Genomic DNA, 26,540 nt, shown 5'->3' on the forward strand with positions numbered 1-26,540 from the left:
ATGATCGGGCTGCAGGGTCTGGCGGGGTGGAAAGGCCGAGCGGGGCTGAGCCCTGTCCCTGTCCTGGCAGCAGCTCCAGCCTGGCGGCAGGAGCGTAACTCCATGACCAACCACACTCATCGCATCCCGCCTATTCACCTGCCTGCCCTCCTTCGCCTGGGGTGAGGCCCAGGGAACGGCACCATCCTGGAAACGCAGCCTTGGCTCCTGCCTCGGGAGGTACCGTCCTGCTTGCCGGTGGCCAAGGCAAGGCAGGGAGCCCACAGCGCTCCAGGGCATTCAGAGAGCCTAAAACAGGCAAGAAGGGGGCAAAGCACCAAGCCCATCAACAGGAACAAGTGCTCCCTCGCACACACAGGCAGGCCGGGCGCAGGGCACTGGTGCTGCTCTCCAGCCCGCAGCCCCACGGCTCTGCGTGAGGCGCTGCCTCCGGGCAAGGGAAGCACCCACTGCCCCGCGCTCTCGCGGGGAGTTCATGCAGCAAAGCTGATTGGCTGGGAAGCACAATGCTGCGAGGCTGATTGGCCGGGCAGCACAATGCCATGAAGCTGATTGGTGGAGTGGGCACAATGCCGCGCAGCTGATTGGTCGAGGGGCTAGAATGCCACAGAGGTCTCTGTGGCTACAGTGGCGCACAGCTGATTGGCTGGGTGGCCAGAACACTGCACGCTGATTGGCTGGGAGCCTAAAATAATTTCTGCTCAATTTACCGTGTTTCTCCATGGGTCTGTTATTGCTGGGCTTTACCGAAGCTTTTACTCTTTAGCCTGACACAGTTCTGGGGTTCCTTGAACGTCCCTAAGGAACTCAGTGTCACGTCGGCATCTTTTAAGGCTACTATCAGCAACAGGTTTCCTGTGCCATAGCTCAGGAATTTGGAGCATCTCTGGTCATTCTCAGGTCATTCCTTACTGTTTGCTTCAACAATTTATTCTAAAGACGTTTCTTCTGGTACATCTATGTGAGGCAGTTCCTCTAATGGGTCCTCTGTGGAAAAAAAGACTCCTGTCTGGGACATATTCTGTAGTGGAAAAAAAATCCCCAAAACAACAACAGAAAAATCATTCACTTATTTCCTTTGTGGCTTTACCAGGCTTCTTCCTTCAGCTCAGAAATCACCCCCCCTTAATTCCAGCTTTGTGTCTTCTTGTTGTACATTGGTGGACAGAGCTGCTCCATAGTAGCACTTGGATTCCATACACTCTTCCCCCAATGAGTTGCTTTAAGAGGCAGTCAGCTATAGTGGTGTAAAACATAATCTCTCCACCTTGTGCCCTCACAGCATTTTTAAATCAGCACCTGACTTTCTTATTCCAACATAGACACTTCATGCTGGCTTCCCTGATGCCAGTCCAGGGTGTGAAACAACCTGAATTCCAGGTCCTGACACCCAAACCAGCCCTGCGGGCTCTCACATTGAGCCTAAGCATCTCTAAGTCACCTGCTGAGAGAGCAGGTCACGGCAGCTCGATGCTGTGGGGAACTCGGGATCCAGTTCAGCTTCAGGCACCTAATGCATGCTGCAAATCTGTGTGCCAGATGCCTCTGTCCTAGGGTGCTGTCCTGGGACTTTGCTCTCACGGGGCTCTTTTTAGGGAGATGATGATGCCCATGGCCATATCAGACACCCTCCCTCAGCCCCACCTGCACTGGTATCCATCTCGGTGGCCACACTGGAGACACCGGTCGCCAGAGCTGGCTCATTTCTGTAACTGCTTTCTCCACTCTGTCCCATCTCCACAGTAGATCCTGCAGCAGGACAAGCCTGGATCTACTCACCAGGAACTTCAGTAAGTTGGTCAAAGCTAGGGCCAAGGCCTCCAGCTCTCTTTTCCTGGCTCCCCACCTGTGATGGAAATACACGGCTGCTGTCTCTGGGCAGCAACATTCCCACTCCTCCTGCACAGGCGAGAGCGGCCTGGCTGGGCTGGACCTGGGGGGCAGAAATGCAGCCGCCTGCATTATTTTGCCTAACAACAGTGATCTCTGTATATTTTCATTCTGTTTTCCTAGGCTCAGCTGCCTCCTCAATGAAATGTTTCCAAAGCAGCCTGGCTTGGCAGTGCGCCAGCCCCGGCTGCCAGATGAATGGGCGGAGGAGGAGGGACCCATTCCTCTTCTTGACACAGCATCGCTGCACAAGAGGCCTCTGTTGACATTAGGACTGGCTGTTCCCCATCCCCGGAGAGGACCTGCTTGGCCTTGGTGGTGCAGCACACAGGGCAAAGGCAGCGGCTGCATGTGATGCAGCACTGGGGTCTCTCCTGCTCATCCACGTTGGTGGCAGAGCTGGGTGCCATGAGGCATCCCCAGCACCACAGTATCCTTCCTCTTCCTTCCCACCTCATGGCAATGATGGCTCAGGGCGGGGGTCTTCCAGGCCCAGGGTTCCCTAACTAAGCCTCCCTCTTCATCCTCATCCCCTCCTTGAACCATGTGGATTTACAGTCAGATGCTCGTTCCCAGCCTTGTGCAACTCTGGACGGCAAATCGTTTTTCTCCCTTTATAAATCTTTCATCCTTTTTTTTAACTGAAATCGCCTTGCCCAGGAGAGTTGCACCACAGCCTGGGCTGTCTGGGGCAGCAGGACATGATCGAACGTCCTCGGCAGCCTCCGGGACAGAGAGGCTGTGCTGGCCGACGGAGCGGTCCCTGGTGACAATAACATAGAGCTTGGCAACGACCGGTTTCACTCAAACCATGGCCACAGTGCAGACACACAGGATTGCTCTGGCATTCCTGCTGCTCTGCTGGAGCCTGTGCTGTGCCCCCCATCCCGGCAGCAGGGAGACGTCTCGGTGTGCTCTCCATGTGGAAGTTCTGCATTGAAGCAGCCCTAGGTGCTCACTGGGTCTTCCAGTGAGAACCTCAGTAGCCCTGTCCCCTTCTCCAGGCACCCATCACATTACCACTCCCCTCAGCAGCCCCTAGCTTGAGGAGCCCTGCAAGGGGGAGGATGTGGGCTTTAACAAAAAGGCTGAGGAAGTTGGCACTAAAAAAAAAAAAAAAAAAAGGAGATAAAAGTCATCAGCATCCTTCCAATCTCACCACTGGCCGGCTCCCCTGGCATCTCCACAGCCACTGCGGTCCCTGGAAGGTTTCCAGCTGCTGCGGCCACGCCGGCGGGAGCACATATTAACCAAGATTGGGAGTGCTTTGCCACGCGGAGATGCATTTCAATATCAAACGTGTAACAAAACTTCCCATTTCGCTTTCCAGACCAGGGGATGAAGTTCATCGAGAAACTTGCAGCTGCTTAAGAAAGCAGAAGGGGAAATAAATAAATAAATAAATAAATAAATAAAACACCTTACTGCAATTCAGCCACTTTCCTGAAGTCATTCTGGGAGACGGCACAGAGCCGGTCTGCAGCGCAGGAGAGCTGATAATGAACAGAGCTGCCACCGAATCTGGGACTAGAAAAGAGAGCTGGTGAGGCCTCCCCTACCTTCTCTGCCCAAAAGGTGGTCAGATCACCTGAAATCCTCACGACCCAAAACTTCTTAGCGCAGATGGAGATGCCACCCTGTGCTTTGGCCAGAGCCTTGCCATTGCTTCACTGCGTGGGACGTGCTGGCCACAGCTCACTGCTCTCCCTGCGGCAGGCTCTGAGCTATGGCTGTATGGAGTGAAACCCGTGAAGAACTGATGCCCGAATCCTTCCAGGCTCTGGGATTTCAGAGACACTCCAGGCTTTGTAGGGAGCACAGTATCACAGAGCACCACTCTCCTCGCCCTATTTTGTCAGCAGGGAAACTGTGGCAGGCAAGGCTTGCGTGGCATAAGGCAAGGGTTTGAACCTGACCATCACTTGTCCTCCACACCAGCTGGTGCTGCCCAGGGTAGTGCCCGAAAAGAGCTGGGGCAGCCCAACAGCACATTGGTCTGGCAGGACTTCTCTGCCCTCACCTGATAGTGGCACAAGGTGAGCACCCCTGCCGAGCAGCACAGCAGCAGTGCCCGGCACTGCAGGAGAGCCCAGGCAGCACCATGAGAAGTGGGTTGGACTGAGCCAGGACTTAGCTCTGCATCTTAATACAGAAAGATTTGCAAAGGAAGTCACAAGACCAGCTGAGGACTGCAGAGATTTTCCTCCTGCATTGGCAGCGCAAAGAGCAGCCGAAGTGGCTCCATAGCTCTGATTTAAAGGCAGAAGTAACATGGTCAGAGCTCATGCACCTGCACTGCAAGGGGGGCTTGGTGCTTGCAGATGTGTCTGCCACATCACTGGGGCCCAGCGATCTCTCGGTTTCTCCCAAGGGTCTGCATTCTTCTGGGAAGATCACATCCCAAGCCAGGATGGTTCTGGGCCATATAAAATACTTTTGGCAGTGATTGAGTAATTTAATTATTAAACAGAGAATGATAAATGTATTTATAAATCCAGAGAATAGCCTTAATGATGCCACCTTGATACCCTCATTCATCAGGATTTAACTACGTGTTACGTATCCCTGGTTACTGACACAGGAACGTGAAGGTGCCCATGTTCTTTGTACATCTAAGCCATGGGGCTTGATTACTTGCGTCCTTGACTCCTGTACATGTGCATTTCCTCATGCATGTCCCAGCAGGCACGTGCTACATCTGTGCAGGGCTGGGTTCCCACAAGAGACATCCATGTGCAGTTCCCCAGGGCCCCTGCAAACCTATCTCTGAAGGTTGCTTTTTTGAAACCAGTGCAGCCTGCTGCTTTCTGGGCAGGGGCACTTCGAAGGAGCTTCTCGAGACAGTGCTAGGACAGTGGGACAAGAAACACCTTCCCAGGCACCAAGGGAGCAGGGTCTGACCACCGTAACCTCTGTGGTCCCCGAGTTAGGCCTCCCTGCAGGACTGTGGGGACTCAGGGACATGTTCAGCTCTTCCCATTCACCAGCATTCACTTCTGCAAGCTGAAGGCCAGACAGTGGCTCACAACAGCACCCAGCAGCACATTGTGGGGACATACACTGTTCCCGCCCATGGTGCAGAGACGGCTCTGCCTGGGTCTGGTGGAAAAGAGGCCAGCCACGCATCGATAAAATGAATTAGTTGTCTCAGCAGCCCTGGCTAAATAAGCAAGAGGAGTGGAGCCCGTGAGGCCCGGCCTGCTTTGTTTCAATTACAGCAGCTGCCAGAAGAAAAAGATAACCTCGATATTGATGGCAAGAGCAGCAGACAGAGGTGCCCTTGGGGGCTGCTGGGAGCAGGTAGAGGAGAAGGGGGAAGGAGGAGGAGGAAAGGAGCAAGAGAGTGAGCGGAGGGAGACCAGGGTCTCTGCAGGACCTCACATGTGCAGCTTTTGGCACAGCCAGGGCCCCACATGAAAACGGGGCTGGCTCCACCAGGCTGGTGGGAAAGATCCATCCGCCTGCATTGTCCTCGTCCCCACAGGGACCATCTCCTGTTGGGCAGCCCCCCAGGACATAGGGCAGAAATGCGGTTCAGAGAGCCTGCAGTGGGGTAAGCTCTAGAGACTAGACCCAAACAAAATAATCTCCTTTCTCCCCACCAAAAAACAGGTGCTAGTCACCATTTGAGGTGTCACGCTCACCCACAACCCTCACTTGTTCTGGATCTCTTCAATCTCCCCATTCAATTGCTGTTCCTTCTTACTTCTCCCCACATCCCCCCTGCGCCCCTAGGACCAGCTCTGACTCTGCAGCATCTCTGTCCTCAGAGCCTACTTCACCCCACAGCCCAGGACAGTGGCCCCACATCATATCTAAAAGCTAGACATGCGGGTGCCCAGACAAACTTCCCCTAGACAGGGCAGGATTAATGCTCTGCCCTCACAAAGGTCAAGCCCCGGCTTCAAACCCTGCTTTCCCCAGTTCAGGAAGTAATGGGCAGGTATGAAAAGATTAGCATTTCTTCTGTCTCTCTGCTGCTTACCTCCGGTTTCCTCCACAGAGGAATGAAAATCTCCTCTCTGGCTGCTGCTTTGTGGAGTCCACATGTTGCCCAAATCCCTCTGTGCTGGGAGAGAGGCCCAGGACCTTCCTGTAGCGCCCCAAGCCAGGGTTCAGCAAGACCCCCCTCACTCTGGGAAAGGAGCACCACCAGAGGCCAGGCTGAGCAGGATTCACTCCACAGAGGTTTTATTCACGATCTCAATATTCACAATCCCCTCAGACTGTCGACCCCTCTTCCCCTCCCAAGGAGGCCTCAGGATTTTCACCCACATCCTCCCAGGGCCATGGGTCCTGGACATGGCCCCTGGGTTTCTGAGAGGGGGAAAGGCCACCATCTTGCGGCCACCCATCACCACTGCACGTGCCTGTGTGCAAGGCATGGAGGTCCCCAGGATGTGGCAGGCTTGGCGTTGCAATGTTTGGACCATCAGAAGCATTGACCTCCCCTCAGCACCCTCTCCTAATCACCCTGGCCTCCGGGCTCATGCCTCATGTTGCACACCCTGCCTCCCCTTTTGCTTCCCAGCCAAAATGTCCAGGGATGCCACAATAGGCAGAGGCTCTGCTGGCCAGAACTGCTCACATCCCAGTTCTGCCTCCTCCACCCCTGCTCTGCTGCTCCATGCAGTGTCATCCTGCAGTGACCAGGGAGGTCCCAGTTTACACCACGGGCTTCATTGAGCATGGAAAGGCAAGTGTCAGCAGAGGAAGAGTCAGAACTGAGCCTTAGGGCAGAGGAGGCAGCATCTTCTGGTGTCTGAGGGGGATTTTCATCATGAAGTGGGAGTATGACCTACATGAGAGATGCTGAAGGGAGTTATTAAATCAACCCTGCTGGTGACTCACAGCCTGAGGGACCAGCAAGTCCTTTCATGCCTCTGGGAAATGGGTTGGCATGGTTTGCATTGCACTGGGTTCACCAAGGTGGCCTAGCCCTACCTAGTGGTCATGTTGCTCCTGCCCTTGCCCCTTGGAATCAGGCTTGCTGTGGTCTCTGTGGTGGTGGAGACCATGGGCAGCAGGGTGGTGGTCTCCACTTGGGTCTGAAGCTTTTTCACTGCTGACCACATGGTGTTGGGGATGGAGAGGGTTGTGCTGCTGAATGGGGAGCTTTGGCTCCTTCTCCTCCTCTTCAGGAAGCAGGGCTGGATTTGCAGGGACCTCCATGGTGCTGTTAACCTGGGGAAAGTAACACAAAGGTTGGCATGCTGTGTGAAGGCACACACTGCCCTGCAGTGACCTTGCAAGAGCACATGTGCCGGGGTGAAAGCAGAATCGCATCAGTCGTAAGGAAATCTGCATAAGTTAGAGAAAAGCTTCTCTAGCCAGGACATAGTACACACAGAGGACAGAAGAGATCAGAGCATACAGAGGACAAACCTCTTTATGTGCATCCCTTGGCTCAAGCTGACTGTGGTCCAGGGAATTCCTGTGCCAGAAAAGAGCCTTTGCATTTAATAGCCCTAGATGGAATTTTCGTCTAGGAAGAGCACCTGCAGAGCTCAGAGCTGGGAGCTACGTATTTTTCTTCGCTCTGAGCTTGCCACAGCTGGGTCCATTACATTCTTTATATCAGAAGAGACAATGGCCCTAGTCTCCTTTTCCAGGCTTCTTGCTTTATTCTTCTACTATACTCTTCTACTATACTATACTCTTCTACTATAAGCCTTTCAGCCCTCTCATCCTGCAAAACCCTGATGTATTTAGCTAGCCTTATTCTAGAGCTTTCACCACCTTCCCTTTCAACCTTTTCCAGCCTCCATCAGCAAGAAGAGATCTACACACAGGCTTGAAGATGCAGTGCAACGTGGGTTTACACAAAGACATAACAGTGTTTTCCTCTCCATTCCATTTTTAACACTCGATTTCGTAGGGGAGGGAAGTGCTGCTGTATGGTACACTGCGCTTGTGATATTAATCCTAGAGCTCTAAGATCCCGTGGCTGAGTGTGGCTGCCAACCGAGCCCACCCCCTAGCGGAAGGTAGATGAAGGGTTGTTTTGTTTCTTGCACACTGCTTTTCATTTATCCGTGCTGAAATTCATCTGCACTTACTTACTCACCCAGTACTCAGGTCCTTCTGCAGCTCCTTGCACTTGCCTTTCATTTATACAGTCCCCACTAACCCAGGATCATCAGCCACTCTCACTCTCTGCTCTCTGAAGCAGTCCTTTTTTCCTCAGTTGCTGAAGCAGCCCTGGTCCCGGAACAGCCTCCGTGCAACTGCAAGAACCATCTGCTTATTGCTACCCCATTTCACATCTTTTAATTAGCTTTTTAACCGTGCAACCTCCTCCTCTCTTATACCTCAGCTTCCTTTAGGACCTTTGGTGGGGGACCTCATCACTCGCATTTTGGATGCTTTGGCAGACTCAGCCTCCCCTCTCACAGTGTGTTGCCTCAGCCCTGACTCATCCTGCCCCTCTGCAGCACCGCTTATTTTATTCTTTTTTAGACTCTGACAATTCCAATGTTAGAGCTTTCAATCCCTGGTTCCTCTGTTTTAAACACAAGCCTGGTTAGCCTGGTTCTAGCTACATTCCAGGCCTCTGATACCAGGGCAGCTTTCCATGAGAAGTCACACGCTGGATTTAGGTTGCACAGGCTGCACGTGGGGAGGAACTGCCTTTGGTCCCTGCTGGGATACTGAGATCCCATGTGGTCAGCCAGGAGGCAGTAGGGACCAGCTCGAGAGAAAAGCCAGGGCCTGGTAAGCACCCAAGCCACACCACACACTGCTTCCTACCTCCTGGGTGCTGTTGGGGTAGAGGGAGCAGTTGCCACAGTAGTCCTTGCTGTAGGTGAAGCGGATGGCTGACTCGACGTAGGGGAAGTGTAGGAAGCTGTAGGGCAGCTGGATGTGGAAAGCCAGGCGGGCACAGCTGTGGGGAAGGAGGATGTGAGAGAGGATTCCCATTCGGCCGCCCCAGCCCAGCGACGAGCACTAAGACACTTCACCTGGGCAGGAAAGAGCGACTCAGCCAGGAACCTTGTCTTCTCATGGCCCTTGGCTGACTCCTGCCCTTCCCCGCGCCAAGCCCGCCCTCACAAAGCCATAACCCTGCCCGCAGGCAGCCCTTTCGGCACACACAGCAAAACACTAACGCGGTCCTGCAGCTGGGGAAACTGAGGCACACATGGTGCAATTGGCACCCATGGCCAACCCACGCAGCGCCGTTTCCAGCCCCATGGGTACCCTAGAGGATACCCAAACCCAGTAGTTTCTGGGCCAGTAGAGAGCTCTCGGTTCCTGTGTCCCCCTAGGACTCTCTTGACTGGAGACCTCTCAGAGGACCCAGGGACACAGAGGGAAGGTGGACATGGAAGGCAGGAGCGTTGGGCGTTGGTGATCAGACACCCTAGTCTCCTCTCCAGCTCCAAGCAAAGACAGGGGCACCAGGTATCCTGTCCCCGCCGCCACCACCAATGCCACCCCAACCCCTCACCACCCCGGTGCAGTGGCAGCGCTCACCGGTCGTAGACAAGGAAGTCGTCCTTGTCACCCTCCAGGACCTGCCACACGTCAGGGTCCTGGGGCTCCTGCTGGTACACAGGGATGCTGGGGGGGGCCTGGCGCACCAGCTCCCCAAACATGGCCCGCGACAGTGGTGCCTTCTCGTTGACGATCATGTAGTGCACATCGGCCATGCCCTGCCGCGACAGCTTCTCTTGCAGGTCCCCAAGGCTGCGGGGAGAGAGATGGCGCCTGAGGGGGACCAGGGGCCACGCGGGGCCTCACCGCTGGGACAGAGTCACCATGGTGTGTCCCCTCCCAGCAAGGAGGCCCATGGGCATGGGGGAGCGGGCCCTACCTGCGGGCCTGCCTCAGGCAGAAGTGTCAGCTGGCCTTGAGCAAGGCCACCACCGTCACCTGCCCCGCCGCCCCTGCCATGGGGCTGGAGCCGTTGATGGTCCACGCTGGGGCCGCCTGGCAGATCCGGCTGCTGTTGGCTGCCCCTTCAGCCGCCACTGCCACCACCAGCCAGGCAGTCAGGGCCAGCACTGCCGACCCCATCCCAGCCCTGGTGAGGAAGAGGAGGAAGAAAGCAGGGTACTAAGGCCCCTGTGTCCTTTCATACTGATGACAATGCCAAGGGCACTGGTACCCCAAGCCCCCGGTGCCTTCCCCGCCTGGCACCCGGCTTTGCCGTCCTGGCAAGAAGTGCCTGCCGGTGCCACAGCGAAATGGCAGCTTGTGCAGCCGGCGCTGGGGGCACAAAGAGCCGCTTTGATTCCCGTGTGAGCCCTGGCCTCAATAGCGGGCAGTGTTGTGGGGCCCGGCGTGGCCCTGGCAGCCAGGACACCTGCTGCGGAGGGGGAGCCATGGGCTGCGGGACAGGACCTCATTCCTCCAGGAATGGGGCTTAAAGGCTTGGTTTTGGGGAGTGGCGTGCCTGGTTCCCAAGCCCTGGGCCCCCCGCCTTGCACAGGCACCAATGGCCACGGCAGCCGCAGTGCCTCGGCTTCCCCGCTGCCCGGGTAAAGTTCCACTGCAGTGCAAAGGGCGCGAGCGCGGGGCCAGCAGCCCTCTCACCTTCCCGCACCTGCCCGAAGCGGGAAAGACCTTTGCCGGACACCCCCACCCTCCTCTCTGCTCCCTGCTCACCCGTTTCTCGATAAGAGCGGATTCACCGCCGATGCTGACAGAAGGATGGACAGACAGACCGCGGTGCTGCAGGACAGCGGGAGAAGGTCCTGCTTTGCCTATGAGCTTCTCAACCCTTCCACCCCAGGGACCCACACACAGCCCTGGTCAATGGCTCGACTTTGCCCCTGGACCACGCACAGACACAGGCCCTGTTGTCTCAGCCTTGGCTGAGAAGTCATTCAGACACAGACACTTTAACCTTCAGGCCACCTTGAAGTCCTCAATATCCAGTAAATGTCGTATGGGGCTGCATGGACCTTTCAACTCCTCAATACTTGTCCTATGCCCCCTTCCTCCCAAATCCTTCCCACATCCAGATATGTCCCGTCCCTCCAGGACCCAGCAGGCATGTGGGCATGTAGAGGATATGAGGATACGGCCTGATCCGGGCCGGTGGGGAAGGGGCAGGGGGTTGCCTGGTCTGGATGGAGGGTCCCAATTCCCAGCCCTCTTCCCTCCCTGTCGCGCGGGAATGAGCCCTGGGTACCGTGCCTTTCCCTGCCGCCGGAGCTACCGTCCGCCCTGTCCTGCGGCCAAACCTCAGCTCCCCAGGCCTGGCTGCTGTCTGCAATGCCCAGCTGGCCCTTGTCCCCTCTTTTATCTCCTGGCCCAGCCTCCTCCACCCAGGAGGGAGGGGAAGAGCCCATCCGGAGCTGGGGACAGCTCTCCGGCTGCCACTGCCTGCTCGGGAGCTGCAACAAGGCAGGCACTGTCCCCGTGGTGCCACGTGGCTACAGTGTCCTGCTGCTGCATCCAAGCCCAGGCCGTGCCGAGGGGACACGGTGTCAGCTGCAGGGTGCTTGGCGATGCTGCTGGGAGCCTTTACACCTGCTGTTGGGCAAAGAAAGTCTAACCAGATTCCTACCCCTGTCCCCAGGCTGGAGTGACTCTGCCATATGGGACTCTGTCCAAAAGGTCTTGCAGTCCCATTGCACCAGGATGGCCCTATGGTTGTGGTTTGCCCAAAGAGGTGGGAAAGTCTCTCTGCCGCATGATGAGCCCACAACTAGCCCTTGGCAATGGGTCCACATGGCTCCACAGTGGCCATGATAGCACAGGCCACTGCTCTGCCCTCTCCCCGCCTCCCAAATGATGTGCTCTTCTTCCCCTGCTGCCTCACATCTCTGCAGACAGCACGTAGGCAGGGGCTAATGGAGCATGCGCCAACTAAAACCCATCTAGTAGGCAAATATGCCTCTGAGTCAGTCATCTGTCCCCCATAAATAGGGGCAGCCCAGAGATCAATGGGCTCTCCTGTAACGCAGCAGCTGCACAGCAGAACCTCCCCTTGAGCAGGGGCATCCCTCAAGGGGAGGCATCCCTTGCTCCCCAAGTCAAAACATTCTTCACCCATGACAAATCCTCAGTAAATGACTCATAATATGCTGAAACTTTGTAGAACTTTAGGAAACTTAGCTAAGTTGCGTCTCTAACCCCCATTAAATCACTGTCCTGTTTATGGGATTCTGTTCAATCACTGGCTCCCGCAAAAAAACATACTGCTTCTTCTCTCGTTTGTGTGAAGTGGACCCTTCTTCATGCATCAGCAAGAGCCACCAGCACTCCTTGATAAACCGCAGTGCCGGCAGATCGCCCCTGCCCCAACGCAAACAGGCGCTCGCTCACCGTGTCAGCCGGGTGCTGACATCGCCACAAGGTTTATCGCACCTGGGATCGGCACAAGAACACGATAAGCTGAGGAAGGGCAGCCTGTGTAAACACAGCCGGGACAGTGACACAGCCCTGGGCAAGAGGCTCCAGGAGGGGAGCTTCCCCCCCAGAACAAGGAGAGGAAGGCACAAAAGCTGTGGGTGGAGGGGGAATCACTGCTTGGGCATCCAGAGAGATTTTGAGGTGCCAGCAAGGACTGGGAGCCATGGGGAGAGTGTGGGGTCCAAAGGGATTTGAGGTGCCAGAGGGGTGGGATTGGGGGCAGATGCAGCTGTGCAGGGTCATCTTGGACCATCTCCTCATGAATCCCAGACCCCTTCCACAGAACAGCCAGCAAACACCTGCCATCACCCCCATGTCCCTGGGGACACCACAGGCACCAGGACAACCCTGGTGCTCAGCGGGAAGGGGCCAGCAACACCCTGGCCCTCCCTGTGCTGCCCTCCCATGCTGTGGGCAGAGGCACCCGTGGGTATCAGCCCATGGCGCCTCCGCAGAGACGGCCTTGGGCACCCGTGCAAACCCTGAGCACTGGCAGTGCCCGGCAGGCAGCTCCCCTGTGCCAGGCACAGCCTCCATGCAGCTCCCACACGGCCCCCGCACGGGCTCTTCACAGCTGAGCGCGACGCAGCCCCCGCAGCACTAAAATCTGCTGCGCGCTCCTTGCACACCCCCTCCAGAGCCCCTTCTGCTCCCCGCTCGCAGCCCTGTGGGCAGCCGCGGCCTGTGGACGCCGGGCACTTTGCTACCCGCCTTCCCTGCCCCACGGCCAGCTGGGGAGGAGCGAGACGCTCCGCGCTGCCTCGAGGCGGAGCCGGCCTCTGCTCCCGAGATCCCCTTCCCGCTGGCAGCCCTGCTTGGCGGCTGCGAGCGGCCAGGCCGCGGCGTGGGGCCACGTGCGCGCTCAGGTGAGGCGGCACCGGGGCGCCAGGCGGGATGCGTGGTTGTGGGGTGCTCCCCAGCATGGCGGGTTGGCGGGAGCGGGGATGGGGGGCTGTGGGAAGGAGCCCCGTGGGAGGGTTTTCTTTTTCTGCCAGTCCCAGCAGGCCCCTTTGCTATCGGACTTGCAGGGGGGACACCTGGGGCAGCACCCGCTCCTCACACCAGGCGGGACGCCTGGACAAACCACAGTCTCCTCCATCACAGGGTGGCTCATTGGCGTCCTCCAGCCATGCACAGCCCTGCAGGGGAGCAAGAAATCTCTGCAAGACCCCTTTCTGGGGGGAGGGGGAGGCAATATTTAAGCAGGTTTCCCTCACTCCCACCCCAAAGCACATCCATGGGTTCCAGGTCACTTGTGCAGGACAAGGGAGTTGGAGGCGCCGCTGGATGCTCTTGGCTACTAGTAATGCTGTTGAACGGGTCTTTTATCCCCATTAAGGATCCAGGTTTGGGGAAGTGGGGGAGGATTCCCAGGGTTATTCCCCATACTCCACCCTCCGCGTCCCCAGAGCAAGGTCACGGCTCGGTGCCTGCTGGGGACACGCGGTGGCTCCCGCCGTCCTTGTCGGGACAGCACAGCAGCACGACGGGCCTGTGCTGCCCCGTGGCGGCAGCCGCGCGGGGCTGCAGCGTGGGTGGGCGCAGCGCGAGCCCCTAACCCGCGTGTTCCTCTGCGGCTACCAGCCCCGCTGCTGCCAGAGGCTGTCCCCGCTGCCCTCAGGCCCGTGGGCTCATATGCACATACACCCCTCTGCCACCCACATCTTGCTTTTACACACATTGTAGTTACACATTCGTGTTGCAATCCTTACTGTGGCGCCCTTGAGGGACACATGACCCCAGGAGAGTCTCTCTCAGCTGTGAGCAGGACTTGGAGCTTTTCTCCTCCACCAGCCCCAGTGCTGCTGTGGGGCAGGGCAGCTGCTGAGCCCCAACACAGGGGCAGGACGGTTCAGCATCCTTGAGCAGCACCTTGCAGCTAGTCCCGAAAGCAGGTGCCCTCAGAAGAGGGAGGAGCTCCTACCTTTCCCATTGCAGTAATGGGTTCTTATTTAAAATATATATGCTTAAGAAGTGTAAACTTACATGTGTGCACATACATATGCATAAATATATGTGTGTGCATTACATATACACATACACAGACACACAAACGCAGAGCCTCATGCATGATATGCCTAGGAGATCAGTGTGAGGATGGGGGAACAGCTACGTCTTTGTGACCGGCAAAGCCCCACACGGGCTCCGCTCTGACGGCCGCGTGTCCTCCCCGCAGGGCACCGCAGCCACTGCACCATGGCAGCCTCGCTGAACCGCGTGGGCTACATCTCCCTCCACCTGCCCTACGGGCAGGCCTGGGCCCAGGACCTGGCCGCCGTGTTTCGCTTCCAGCCCTTCGCCGTGCGGGAGACGCCGCGGGTGCGGCAGCTGGCCCTGCGCCGTGGCTCCGCCGTCTTCGTTGTCAACGAGCGCCTGGTGCCCGGCTCCACCGGTGACCTCCTCTACGATGTAGACCCGCAGCCAGCCTTGGGCACAGCCTCCAACATCTGCTTCGAGGTGGACAACGTCCCCAGGGTCTGCGAGCAGCTGCGTAGCCGGGGGTGCTCCCTACAGGTGCCCCCCACCGAAGTGGGGGACGATGGTGGCTCTGTCACCTATAGTGTGGCGAGCTCTGTCGTGGGCAACATCAGCCATACCCTGCTGGATCGGTCACGCTACCGAGGAACCTTCCTGCCTGGCTTCCAGGCCATCCCAGGAGCTCCACTAGCAGGTGGGGATGGGGTTGGAATCACCCACTTCGACCACATCACGTGCGTCTGCTCACGGGGCAGAGCCAGGGCAGCTCTGGACTGGTACCAGCACTGCTTTGGTTTCCAGCGCTTCCAGCTGAACCCACAGGAGAGCATGTCCAAGGGGTACGCGATCAGCGGGCAGGGGGTCGGCATGCTCCTCCTGGCACTGCAGAGTGCCAAGGGCACGCAGGCCCTGCCCTCCCACAACTGCAAACTCATCCTCGCCGAGTCCCTCTCAGAGGATGGCACGAACCAAGTCGATACCTTCCTGGAGCAGCACAGAGGGGCTGGAATCCAGCACGTGGGCCTCTACACCCCAGACATCATCAACACAACCAGAGCCTTGAAGCAGGCCGGTGTGCAGTTCTTCATGCCCCCTGCCACCTATTACACCCAGGAGGACAAAAAGGAAGAGATCTGGGGGGCTGGGGAAGACCCCCGTGTGCTGGCAGAGCTGGGCATCCTGCTGGATGCTGCAATACCCAGGGACAGTGAGAATGGCCGCCTGGGTGCTGACACAACAGAGTCCACTTTTCAGAAGAAATATTTGATGCAGATCTTTACTCGCCCCATTTTCCCCCAGGAGACCTTCTTCTTGGAGCTCATTGAACGGCGGGGCGCCCCAGGCTTCGGGGAAGCCAATATACGGGCGCTGTGGAAAGCTGTGCAGGTCCACATGGCCCAGCAGCAGCAAGTCCACCAGCCTCCTCCTGTCCCCACTGGGACCCCACTGCAGACACCCCCACGCAACTGCAGCCCAGCTGAGGGTGGCAGGGACTTTGGGAAGTCCCCAGTCCAAACCAAAGTCAAGCTTGGGTCAAGGTGAGCTGAGCTCTGAGCAGCTGAGGATGGGGATTGATTTCTGCCCCCTGTGGAGTCTTCCTTGGGCAGTGATTTATCACCCTCTGCAGAGTTTTTTGACTTAATTTAAACTCAAGCTCAGCAGCCTTGTGCCTGCTGCATGGACAGGTCTGCTGCAAGCTGTGCAGGGATGAAGCCCCAGAGATGAGGGGCTGCTGGAGGGCAGGAAGCAGCGGGGGGACGCTACAGTCACCTGGGGGTTACAGCCTGGAACAGTGTCAGCTCTGGTACACTGACTTCCCCTTCACTACTTAAATTAAAGAGTCAACCTTTAAACAGTGCTTTGGCCTTTTCTGCTCCTGTTTAGGAGGCACCAGGTGCCAGGCAGAGCCATGGGTGCCTCTCTGCATAGAGGTTCACAGGCCCAGGGGTCCTTATCCAAGAGTGCATTAGTCAAAGAAATCCCCAGTTTTCCCAGGCCAGCCCGTTTCTTTCCTACCATCTTGATGGAAGCTGTAGCCATGGGGAGGGAGGGTCCCTGCCTTCCTGCCCTAGTGAAAAGGCTGCAGAAGGTGACTTATAAAAACCTTAGATTTATTAGAAAGCCCATGGTTCAGATTCACTAAAAGCAAGTAAAAAGGGGGCCTTTGGAGCCCATGATGGGTACAGCAGCATTGCCCATTGCTGGCTGGTGGCCAAGTTGCAGACAAGTGCTCAGGCCCTTCAGCAGCTCCTGGAGGAGATGGGGCAGCAGTGGATGCAGCAGCTCCCTCATCAGTGCCAGGGAAACCTGTGATACTGCCCACAGCAGTGCCAGGAGCCATGGCCGGAGGAGGCTGGGGAACCCAGGCCGGTCACCAGCAGTACTTGGCATTCGCACTCTCTCCTGCAAGCTGAGTGGGAAGAGAGCCTGGTTCTGGATGACGTTGTCCCCAGGACCACAACGCTGGCCCACGGGAGGGAGCACGTTTCTGCGGCCCAGCCAGCGCTCCGCAGCGATGGCCGTGGGGCTAGAGGCAGGAGGCCGTCATGGCGCAGCACCCTTCGCCCAGCCCAGGGACAGGGCTGGGGCCGTGTGGGAGATGCCGTCCCCATTTCCACCCCTCGGGCAGGACTCACTGCAGCGCCAGTCTCATGTGGTCCCAGCAGCGGGAGGTGCCATCACTGGGGGCTTGGGTGCCGGAGGAAGGCCCGGAGGGAGAGCTGTGTCCCAGCGGGGCGGCTGCCGGCTCCCCCTGGCTTCACCCCCCGCTTCCTCTTGGAGCCCTGTGAGTGAGACCAGCCAGGCCTGAGCGAAGGACTCCCCTCCAGGGAGGAGCCCCCACACAGAGACCTCCACAGGCAAAACCAGCCAGGAAACACCCCAACCCCATCCTGAAAAGCTCTGCCCAGGCTGGGAACACCCCAGCTCCTGCCTTGCCCTCACCCCATGGGGGTGCCACATGCACCACTGTCTCCAGCAACACAGGCTGTGGCCTGGCCTGTGGCAACACAAAGCTGCTCCCCGGTCCTTCCATCACCCCCTCCCAGCCATACCCACCTTGCCAAAACCGTTCTGCTCCCCATGCTGCTTCCTGTAAGCTCTCAGCACCTGAAAGAAGCCCAAGAGAGCTCTGAATTGAACAGCATCCGGGGCCTAGAGTTGGGATGACCCCATAGCAGTCAGGGGGATTTCTGAAACGGTAGAGAGGGCAAAGGGAGGAAAGGCCCCAGTACCTTCTTCATGGCTGTGGACACAGCTGAGGCGTGGAACTCCTCCTCCGTCACCCAGCGCCATGGGGACAACACAGGGTCTACGGCCACATCCTCATCCACAGGTAGGGAGTAGACCACATACGTTTGGTGGATGTGAGAGAAGATGTGGATGACCTGCAGGCAGGGGAGAAGAGGCTGACGATGGGTAACCAGGAGGCGGCCAGGGAAGTGCCACTCACTCGGCTTCCCCACACATGACCCGAGTTCTGTCAGAGCTCAGAAGAACATGGCAGGGCCAGGAAGGAGAGGGCTGGTAAGGTGAAAGAGGAGCCCTCCTCCTTGCTCTGCCATGCTGGGGCTTGCGCTGCTCCCTGAGAGCCAAGCTCACCTCTCCAATGTACTGCAGGGCTTCAGCTGCAACAGGCCGCCCCATCCAGGCCTGCAGATGATCTGCCAGCGCCTCCCTCTGCTTCTCCTCCTGCAGCCCCAGAGCCAACGGGAGGCTGGGGAACTCCCAGAGCCCGGCCAGGAGCCCTGGGAACAGAGACGTGAGCAGAGAGGTGCAGCTGGGGACACCGAGCCCCGAGAGGGCTGGGACAAGCCCTGTCTTTTGCCTGCAGGGAACACTGCTCTGGTGCTCCCAGGCTGCTCCATCCCTCAGGCAACCAGGAAGGGCCCCGTGGTGTTTCCTTATGCCCAGGACGGCTACCTGAGCTGGGCCTCTGCACGATGAGGTACCGCGGGGCCCCGTGGTGGCCCCTGTGCTCCAGCACACACGTGGCCGTCTGCGCCACCCGCGGCTGCTTCTTCGCTGCTTTCCGCGGGAAGTTGGTCACCCCCAGGCTGCTGTCCCATGGCTCCGTGGCCGGGGGGCACAAGGGACAGCCCCCAACACCTGCAAACACCAAAGCAAATGTCATGGTGGGGATATACGCAAAGCTGCAACAGGGACATGCCAGGCAAGGTGCTCACCGCAGTCCTCGACGTCGGGCACCGTGGGGCAGGTCCCAAGCAGCCTCTGGGAGGCAAAGCCCAGCTCCTTCTCCACCTGTGGGGCAACCAGAAGACGGACAGGCTCACTCATGAGCCAGCCTTGGCCCTTGCTCAGCCACTCCTCAAGGTGGCACCAGGCAGGGACGCAGGATAACACCCAGCCAAGGATGGGGACAGGAAAGCAGCAGCCTGAGAATGGGCTCAGGGTGAGTTTTGCAGCCCCTCTAGGAGGGCTGGCAGCCCACGGGCACCTGCGGGTTAGCGCAGGACGTGTCTGGGGACCGACCTACCCTGCGCCGTGCATGGCAGTGCTGCTTCACGGGGCACTCCTCACACAGCGGAGCCTTGGGCACGCACACCGTAGCCCCCAGCTCCATCAGGGCTTGGTTAAAGTCTCCAGGGCGGCTCCTGTCCACCAGGACATTGGCCATGTCCCTACAAGGAATGGCAGTTGGCGGCATGGAGCTCTGCAGGGAAGGGATGCGAGACCTTCACCTGCCTCCTGCCCAGAGCGATGCTCCCAGCGAGGCAAAGGCAAGAGGGCCCTTTCCCTTTTTCAGACACTATGACCCCCAGCCCCCTGGCCTCCGTTCCCTGAGACACCCAAATAATCCCATCCTCAGCCACGAACAAGCAGAGATGCCCCCAGGGCCGATGCAAGGCAGCCCTTGGTGGGTGCTGGAGAAGAGTGGCGGCTCCGCACCCCTCTGCCCGCACCCGGCCGCGCAGCGTGGAGGGCTTTGGAGCCTTCCCCTCACCAGAGGCGGTCGAGCACCGCGGGGCTGCTGGAGTCAGCGCCGATGCACCGCAGGCGGCACAGGACACGGATCACATTCCCATCCACAACGCCGGTAGCCTGGGATAAGGAGCCAAGGGACAGGGGTTACTGTGCTGGGCTCTGCTGTGCTGCCTGAAATGAGGGAGCTGCTCCAGGGACAGGAGGAAGGAAATGGATGTGCTTGACCTCAGCCCACAGGATGAACTGGGCAGTGGGAGAGACAAGGGAAGCAGCAGAGCCACATACAGAGCCCCTGGCAGCCTCAGCCCCGGGAGCCCTGGCAGCGGGATGTGCGGGAGCAGGGGCAGAGAGGAGAGAGCAGCAGCTCTGCCACGAGCGCCCCGCTCTCACCTGCCCGTATGAGATGGAAGCGATGGCTCCCGCTGTGTATCTGCCCACTCCCGGCAGCAGCTTCTGCAAGTCCTCAGCCGTCCTGGGCATCCTGCCAGCCAGCTCGGACACAACCTGCAGCAGAGACAATGGCCAGGGTCAGGAGGGCAGCCAGAACGTGCATGTGTGACCCGTTTTGCCCATGACAGAGAGGGAGCCCAGTCTCTGCAGCCCCACACCTGGGCACCGCCAGCAGCGCCCAGCCCCAGGACACAGGCTAGGTGCCACCCTCTGGGCTGCTAAGGGGTTAGAAAATGCCCCCAACGCCTCAACACGCAGGCACCTTCCTCGCTGCCTCCTGCAGACGCTTTCCTCGCGAGTAGTAGCCAAGTCCTGCCCACAGCTCATTCACCTCCTGCTCCAGGAGACACGAAGCGGTTAGTGGGGTCAGCAGGAGGGGCACCAGCACAGGAGAGAGCCCGGCCCGCGCCGCGCTCACCTCCAGGGAAGCTGCCGCCAGGGCCTGCAGCGTCGGCCATTTCTGCCATCCAGAGTGATGGGAAAAGTCAGGAGCAAGGACAACTGCGATCCGCAGCTGGGGATGTGCCGCTGGCAACAGGCACCATCTCCAGAGCGGGGAGCTCTAAATAGAGCACTAAGCGCAGGAGCAGTCACCTGCATCCAGCGGTTGTAGTAGTCGATCACCGTAGCCACCTGTGTCTGCTGGAGCATGATCTCGGACACCCACACTGCAGGGAGCACAGGAGGCCGCAGAGCAGAGGTGCCGGTACCGCCGACCCCGCCAGGGTGGAGCCAGACGCCGTGGCCACGTTAGGACTGGCAGTGCCAAGCACCGCAGCAGCCCCTGACTCACTGGTCCCCTTCCCAACTGCCTCCTTCCCCACCTGCTGTCCCACCAGAGCCCCCTTGAACCTGAAGCTGGATCTCAGACTGCCCCAGAGTCTGGCTTGTGCGGCTTGGGGCTCATGTGGCCACCCCAAGGGACCAGGCAGCCCATTTGGAGGCCCAAACCCCCTAGTTCCTCACAGTCCATACTGGGCACCCAAGTCATGTAGGAGCCCAGAGGAACTTCTCAGTGCACCCAGCATGGTCCCTGCTCCTTACCTGCGTATGCCCGTCTGTCAACATCTGGCTCATTTGCAGCCTGAAACAGGAAGACAGAGCGTTGGGAATGTGTGACACAGGCTCTCTCTTGCAGGGCAATGTGCTCCTCGCTAAGAGGTACATGGGCCAGGGAGCACCAAGCTCCATGTTGGCCCAGGCACAAAATCCCAGATGCAGCATGAGGGACTTGGAGGCTTCTGCAGGAGTTTGCTCCAGCAGCTCACAGTCCCAGCAAAGCAGCTGTCCCCGACACAAGCCCCTTCGCACAGGAACAAGTTGCAGCCAGATTTAATCACAGTACAAGGGCAGCACGGGGCTCAGCGCTGCTTGGACAAACGCTGGCCATGAAGCTAAGGCCCCCTCCACCCTTCCCCTGTCCCGGGGCAACTACCTGCTTGAGGCCTAGCACAGGGCATGGAAGGGCATGAGCTGAAGCCCTTCACTTGCAGCCAATCCAAGGAGGGTGTCTTTGTGCAGCCCTGCCAGCTGCGGGGCACCCCAGAGGCAGCAGTAATACAGGTTCAAAAACAACTAGATGAAGTTTGAGGAAGAAAAGTTCTCCTGGACTCCAGATGCATCTGAGGAGCCGCTACCCCCTTCCTGCTTTTACCCTATACCCTCCTCTGCTGCTGGCAGAGAGGGGCTGGCTATGGATCACCCGCCGGGAAGCAGCCACACTCGGCTGGAAGGACAACCCCATACCCGACCCCGTCCGAGCAGTCGAGGCAGCGCCCGCAGCCGCCTCCCCAGCGCTGCCCGAGGCGGCGGGGCCCGCGGCCGCCCTTACCCGCGCCCTCCAGGGCAGGTCCCGCTTGCACGAGTCGTACCAGGCGAGCAGCGCCCCGCGCACGGCGCCCACCTCGGCCGCGTCGCGGAACAGGTGACACTGCGCGGGCGGCGGCGCCGCCGGGCCGGGACCCCCTGCCGAGAGAGGCGCTCAGGGCACGGCGCAGTGCCAGGACCCCGCGGGGCGCAGCCCGCGCCCGGCCACCCCCTCCCCGGGCACCTCGGCTCCTGCGCGGGGCTGGGGTCGGGGCCGCGCGGCGGGGCCGGAGCCCCCGGGCGGCCGCTGCCCCCCGGGCCTGGCTCATGGCCCGACCGCAGCCCCCGCGGTGGCGCGGGACCCTTTTTCCCGGCAAAATCTTTCCCTGCCGCCGCCCCGCCCCCGCGCGTGGGCAAATCAGAGGCGGCAGATGCGACCACGCCCTCTGCCGACCAGCCAATCACAACGCGAGATATCTCGCGCCCTGGGAGGAGGGGCGGCGGTCCCTAGGCCGCAGAGCCAATCAGCGCTCCGGGGGGAGGGGAGAAGAGGTGGCTCCGCCCTCCTCCCGTCGGCCCGAGCGGCCGCATGGAAAGGACCCTGAGGGCAGCCCGCGCTAAACGCCCGATCACATAAAAACGGTTTTTCTCGACTCCAAACCCGCTTCCTTTTTTTTTTTTTTTTTTCTCTCCTTTTACAAAAGAGAAAAAACTCGCCGCGGGGTCGGAGCGGGGCTACCCGCGCAGGGCCGGCGGCGGCAGCGGGCGGGGCAGCCCCGGCGGCGGCGGCGGCGCGAGGCCCGTCATGGCGGCGCGGTGAGGGGCGCGGCCATGGCGGGCGCGCGCGTGCCCGTGCTGGACGTGCAGGGCGACAACCTCGCCGAGCTGTGGCCCTCCCTGCTGCTGGCGCTGCGCACCGCCACCTTCGTGGCCGTGGACACGGTGAGGCCGGGCGGCACCGGGGCGCGCGCGGCGCTGCCGCTTCCGCGCGGGCGCTCACCGGGCTCTGCCGCCCGCAGGAGCTGAGCGGCCTCGGCGCCAGGAAGTCGCTGCTGAGCCAGTGAGTGACGGGCCGGGGGGCGGCACCGGGCCGGGGAGGGGGCCGGCACCGGGTCCACGTGTCTCGCCGCCGCAGGTGCCTGGAGGAGCGGTACCGCGCCGTGTGCGGCGCCGCCCGCACGCGCTCCGTGCTCTCGCTCGGCCTCGCCTGCTTCCAGCGGCTCCCGCGCGAGGTGAGTGGCGCGCGGGGGCCGCGTCCGCCGCGCACGGGCCGCGGGCGCCGCTCTGACCCGCGGCCCGCAGCCCGGCGCCGCCTACCGCGCCCAGGTCTACAACCTGACGCTGCTCTGCGCCGAGGACTACGTGGTGGAGCCGCAGTCGGTGCAGTTCCTGGTGCAGCACGGCTTCGACTTCAACAAGCAGTACTCGCAGGGCATCCCCTACCACAAGGGCAACGACAAGGTGCGAGGTGGCAGCCCCGGGGAGATCCCCCTTCCTCCCCGTGAATCCCTCCGCGGCGGCTCTCCCTGCTCCCCAGCTCGTTCTGCGCCTGTTGCAGAGGGAGCGCAGGGAAGGTGCCCAGTTCCCTCTGGCCCTGGACAGCTACAGCTGCTGTGTAGGACACGCAGTTGCTGTGTGAAGAGGGACTTGAGCTGGGGTCTTCCCTGCAGGATATCCTTCCCTTCTATTCTTTTTATCTCCACGTTTTCCATCGGTGTAGCTTCTGTTTCAAATAGCCAGGCCTCTAGCTAGTCAAATCCAGCCTAGGCAAAGGCAGTATCCTGCTCGAGCCAGCTCTGAGAACTTCCTGATAGAGGGGCAAGTCAGGACACCAAGGCTTGCTGAATTAATCCTTTTTCTTCCAGGGCAATGAGAACCAGAGCCGGGGTGTTCGGACGTTTTTCCTGGAACTTATACGAGCAAAGAAGCCCCTCATTCTCCATAATGGCCTGATTGACCTGGTGTTCCTGTACCAATGCTTCTATGCTCACCTCCCTGAGAGCCTCGGCACTTTCACTGCTGACCTCTCAGAAATGTTTCCAGCAGGAATATATGACACGAAGTATGCTTGCGAGTTTGAGACCCGCTTCGTAGCCTCCTACTTGGAGTATGCTTACAAGAAGTGGTAAGCAGCACTCTGCAAGTTAAAGCTTATGAGGGGATAGAGATTTAGGTGTTTGTGCTGTCCTGATTGGGGGGCGGGGTGGAAAGATGCTTTTGAGGTGATTCTGTACTGTGCTTTTCCATGCTTTCCTGCTCTAGGCCGGGCACTGACTGCACAAGGGTGCAGTTCCTAATGTGCTCTATCGTTTTATCTGTTCACCTGGTAACTGCTGAAAGGGGAGTTCCAACGTCAGCTGGCAGCAGTGATCACTCGGTGACTGGTCTGTCTGAAAACCAATCTGATTTGCTGCATGGCAACATGATCACTTGGTCCTGCAGTGCCCCGGGGACATGGCAGTAACTCATGCAGAGAGGAAGCTGCTAGAGAGAAAGCAGAATGACAGTCAGTCAGGCTCTGTCTTCAGGATCTCTTTGCAGTTCAGTTTTGCAGGTGAAGAGGGGGGTTCCCTGCACCATGTGACGCTGTCAGCTCTGCGGTGCTGGTCATTTCTGCACATAGGGCCAGCTACAATTCCCATCACTTTCATTCCAAGCAAAGGTTTTGCTCTCATTCCAAGGGGTCCTGTCCCGCTCTCCAGTTTCCTCACGGGTGTCTTCATAGATGTCTTCTAGATACACACGTTAGAAGCAGCCACGTCTGTGCAGATTGTCAGCTAGTTGGGGCACTTGCTACTCAGTCTAACCAAGACCCTGGTAGTGCTACAGTCCCTTGTGTCTCCTCTAAGCTGACATCATGCCCTCTTTGTGCACAGGAAAAACAGTGCATTTTAGGGACTTGTCTAATCAGGAGATGCCATCTTAACACATCTAGCAATGTTCAAGGTGACTATTAATGCAATAGGGTTTAAAATGAAGGTATGACTGCCCTTCTCCCCTTGCTTCACCAGCGATAGTGTTGCCCTTGTCTGTATGTAGGTATAAAAGAGTCCAAAAGCAGCATGGAGGCAACTGCTTGTTAGAGCCTTTCTCCCTGGACCAAATATTTTTCCAGCAGGCTGCCCTGCTGGGGCTCAGCCTGCAGAGCAGAGAGCTGAGATTGGCTGCAGCTCTGTCGTGGGCCGCCCTCCGCGCGTTAACTGCAGCAACTGCCCCTTGTGTGTTGCAGCAAGCGCGAGAACTGCAAGCTGCAGGACGCCGGCAGCCAGCACCTCTCCGTGGAGTTCTGCAGCTACCCGGCCAGCATGTCCCGCTACATCGACTACCGCGCGCTGGAGGAGGCAAAGCACAACGCGGGAGAGGCAAATAAGGTGCCTGTCTGCGAGAAATTTTCGGTAAGTAACTTGAATCCCAGCTTCCTACCTGGCTACATGGAAAGAGCCAAGTGTGGCCAGATCAGGAGATAGTAGGAAAGCGCTTGGGAATGTCAATTTGCTTCTTGTATGGTACAAGGAGAGAAGATTTTGAAAGTTGAGGTGACGTCAGAGCTGAAAAGAGAAACCTCATGCTCTGCTCTGAAGCAGTGAATTCCACAGGTTCAGGAGAGGCTGGGATTCAGAGAGTCTCCACAGTCCTGGACAGCAGGATGGTATCAGTCACCCTACCAGCTACATCTTGGAAGGGCCAAAAATTCTAACTGAATTTGTCTTGTCTTCTAAGCAAGAAAGTCTTTTCTCTCCTGTATCTCTATTCCCAAGACAACCACCTTACTCACCTGCTGTAGGATCCACAGCCTCTCCAGTGTTGGTGCTGCCCCTTGGATCATATGCAGTTTGATTCTTCAGGGGAAAAAGGAGCCTTTCCCTGTGTTGCTCGTTACTGCCATGGAACACTATAGCTTGGGGGGATCTCTGGGAGTCTTGTGTCCAACCTCCAGCTCTCAGTTGCTCAGAGTCTTGTCCTGTTTTGTTCTACCTGTGAACTAATGGTTGATGCATTAGTAAGAGGCATAAACTTGGAATCTGCTCTGACATGCAGATTCCTGCTGCTCTTAGCGAGGAGGCTGGTGACTACTGACTTCTCTGTCTCTCCCTAGGCCTATGGATGGTGCCCAAATGGGACGAAGTGTCCCCAGTCTCATAATATTGACCTCATAATTGATGAGGATGACAAGGTTTGGGAGAAGCGGAAGAAACGGAAGCACAAATGGAAACGGCGGAAGAACGTAGAAGGGTCTGCAAAGGAAGCTGAACAGGGAAGCTCAGGGCAAGAAATGGAGCTAGCTCAGAACGGGGAGGAGGGACCGCCGCGGAAGCAGAGCTGTCCCTGCGAGCCAGCAGCTGCCATGGAGCTGGCAGGGAGCACGGGCAGCGCTGGGGACAGGCACACGGAGGAGACCGACATGGAACCGGAGGTGAGCTCAGACACCCCTGCACACGCCGAGGGGGAGGAGGATTCGGGGAGCACTGAAGCAACCGCTGCCCCCTTGGAAGCCTCTGCGAGCCCCTCTGCCAAGGGGAACGGCTTTGACAGCGACCAGGGGGAAGGGAAGGCCGAGGGCCCTGCTGGGGCAGGCTCGGTCCATCACCCAGACGGCACCCAGGGGACCGAAACAGCCTCCGCTGCAGGAAAGCCCAGGGAGTCCTCCCAGGGCGGAACGCACCGCGCTGGCTTCGACGCCTTCATGACTGGCTACGTCATGGCTTACGTGCGGATGCTCAAGAAAGGAACAGGCACGGACGATGATGGGGGGCCCTGGCTGCCCGAGTGTCATAATAAACTGTATCTCAGTGGGAAGTCGGTGCCACTTCAAATAGTGAAGAGCTCCTTTTCCAAGTCTTCCAAAGCTCACAACCAGAAGATGAAGTTGGCCTGGGCCAGTGGCTAGAAGACTCACAGAACTGTTTTGTTCCCCACTTTCTTCTTCCTCCCTAAAGTATTGAAGGTTTTGACTTCATTCCATCAAGATCTGACCCGGAGAGAAGCACATTTCTTAGTCCTGCTTTTGTTTTAACTTCTGCCACATTAAATTGCTCTCCATAAGCGTTCCCTGTGGTGTCCATTCCTGAACAGCAGCCTGAGCTGTGAAGAGGGGGTGAGGCTGGAGA

General features: G+C 58.6%; 4 protein-coding genes across 6 annotated transcripts; 2 read left to right on the top strand and 2 right to left on the bottom strand.

The window, feature by feature from the left end:
* Nucleotides 1-6,064: 6,064 nt before the first annotated feature.
* Nucleotides 6,065-9,929, bottom strand: LOC104580626 (selenoprotein Pb-like). Its single transcript, XM_010228129.2, has 4 exons — nucleotides 9,707-9,929; nucleotides 9,367-9,579; nucleotides 8,641-8,776; nucleotides 6,065-7,074 (listed from the first exon to the last, which is right to left on the bottom strand). Exons 1-4 carry the CDS (start codon nucleotides 9,907-9,909, stop codon nucleotides 6,835-6,837), a joined length of 792 nt encoding a protein of 263 aa, XP_010226431.2. The 5' UTR covers nucleotides 9,910-9,929; the 3' UTR covers nucleotides 6,065-6,834.
* A 4,522-nt stretch (nucleotides 9,930-14,451) lies between these two features.
* Nucleotides 14,452-15,774, top strand: HPDL (4-hydroxyphenylpyruvate dioxygenase like). Its single transcript, XM_010228131.2, has one exon. The coding sequence runs from the start codon at nucleotides 14,452-14,454 to the stop codon at nucleotides 15,772-15,774; it is 1,323 nt and encodes a 440-aa protein (XP_010226433.2).
* A 1,637-nt stretch (nucleotides 15,775-17,411) lies between these two features.
* Nucleotides 17,412-22,239, bottom strand: MUTYH (mutY DNA glycosylase). Its single transcript, XM_088526187.1, has 13 exons — nucleotides 22,233-22,239; nucleotides 21,458-21,606; nucleotides 20,671-20,710; nucleotides 20,221-20,294; nucleotides 20,045-20,086; nucleotides 19,889-19,960; nucleotides 19,567-19,680; nucleotides 19,196-19,293; nucleotides 18,728-18,872; nucleotides 18,417-18,492; nucleotides 18,154-18,339; nucleotides 17,833-17,978; nucleotides 17,412-17,618 (listed from the first exon to the last, which is right to left on the bottom strand). Exons 1-13 carry the CDS (start codon nucleotides 22,237-22,239, stop codon nucleotides 17,412-17,414), a joined length of 1,356 nt encoding a protein of 451 aa, XP_088382313.1.
* A 12-nt stretch (nucleotides 22,240-22,251) lies between these two features.
* Nucleotides 22,252-26,354, top strand: TOE1 (target of EGR1, exonuclease). 3 transcript variants are annotated; one of them, XM_088526143.1, is made up of 7 exons: nucleotides 22,252-22,374; nucleotides 22,452-22,492; nucleotides 22,568-22,664; nucleotides 22,735-22,893; nucleotides 23,298-23,557; nucleotides 24,662-24,827; nucleotides 25,529-26,354. In XM_088526143.1, the coding sequence occupies exons 1-7, from the start codon at nucleotides 22,264-22,266 to the stop codon at nucleotides 26,318-26,320; spliced, it is 1,626 nt and encodes a 541-aa protein (XP_088382269.1). In that variant the 5' UTR covers nucleotides 22,252-22,263; the 3' UTR covers nucleotides 26,321-26,354. The 3 variants fall into 3 exon arrangements, with proteins under 3 accessions (XP_088382269.1, XP_088382267.1, XP_088382268.1); XM_088526141.1 differs by having other exon boundaries at nucleotides 22,255-22,374; nucleotides 22,759-22,893; XM_088526142.1 differs by having other exon boundaries at nucleotides 22,255-22,374; nucleotides 22,789-22,893.
* The last annotated feature ends 186 nt before the right edge of the window (nucleotides 26,355-26,540 follow it).

The sequence above is a fragment of the Tinamus guttatus genome, unplaced genomic scaffold (genome assembly GCF_059628265.1).
Source record: "Tinamus guttatus ecotype Peru unplaced genomic scaffold, ASM5962826v1 Tinamus_guttatus_pri_ptg000242l, whole genome shotgun sequence".
Lineage (NCBI taxonomy): Eukaryota > Metazoa > Chordata > Aves > Tinamiformes > Tinamidae > Tinamus > Tinamus guttatus.

What these genes read in the sequence shown, in the direction of transcription:
- HPDL (XM_010228131.2), top strand. Translation starts at nt 14,452, where the DNA reads ATGGCAGCCTCGCTGAACCGCGTGGGCTACATCTCCCTCCACCTGCCC.
- MUTYH (XM_088526187.1), bottom strand. An exon ending in ACTACAACCGCTGGATGCAG is followed by an intron (nt 20,087 to 20,220) that starts GTGACTGCTCCT and finishes TCTGGATGGCAG; the next exon opens with AAATGGCCGACGCTGCAGGC. An exon ending in CTTCCATCTCATACGGGCAG is followed by an intron (nt 19,294 to 19,566) that starts GTGAGAGCGGGG and finishes TCCTTATCCCAG; the next exon opens with GCTACCGGCGTTGTGGATGG.
- TOE1 (XM_088526143.1), top strand. Translation starts at nt 22,264, where the DNA reads ATGGCGGGCGCGCGCGTGCCCGTGCTGGACGTGCAGGGCGACAACCTC. An exon ending in ACCACAAGGGCAACGACAAG is followed by an intron (nt 22,894 to 23,297) that starts GTGCGAGGTGGC and finishes TTTTTCTTCCAG; the next exon opens with GGCAATGAGAACCAGAGCCG. An exon ending in GAGTATGCTTACAAGAAGTG is followed by an intron (nt 23,558 to 24,661) that starts GTAAGCAGCACT and finishes TGTGTGTTGCAG; the next exon opens with CAAGCGCGAGAACTGCAAGC.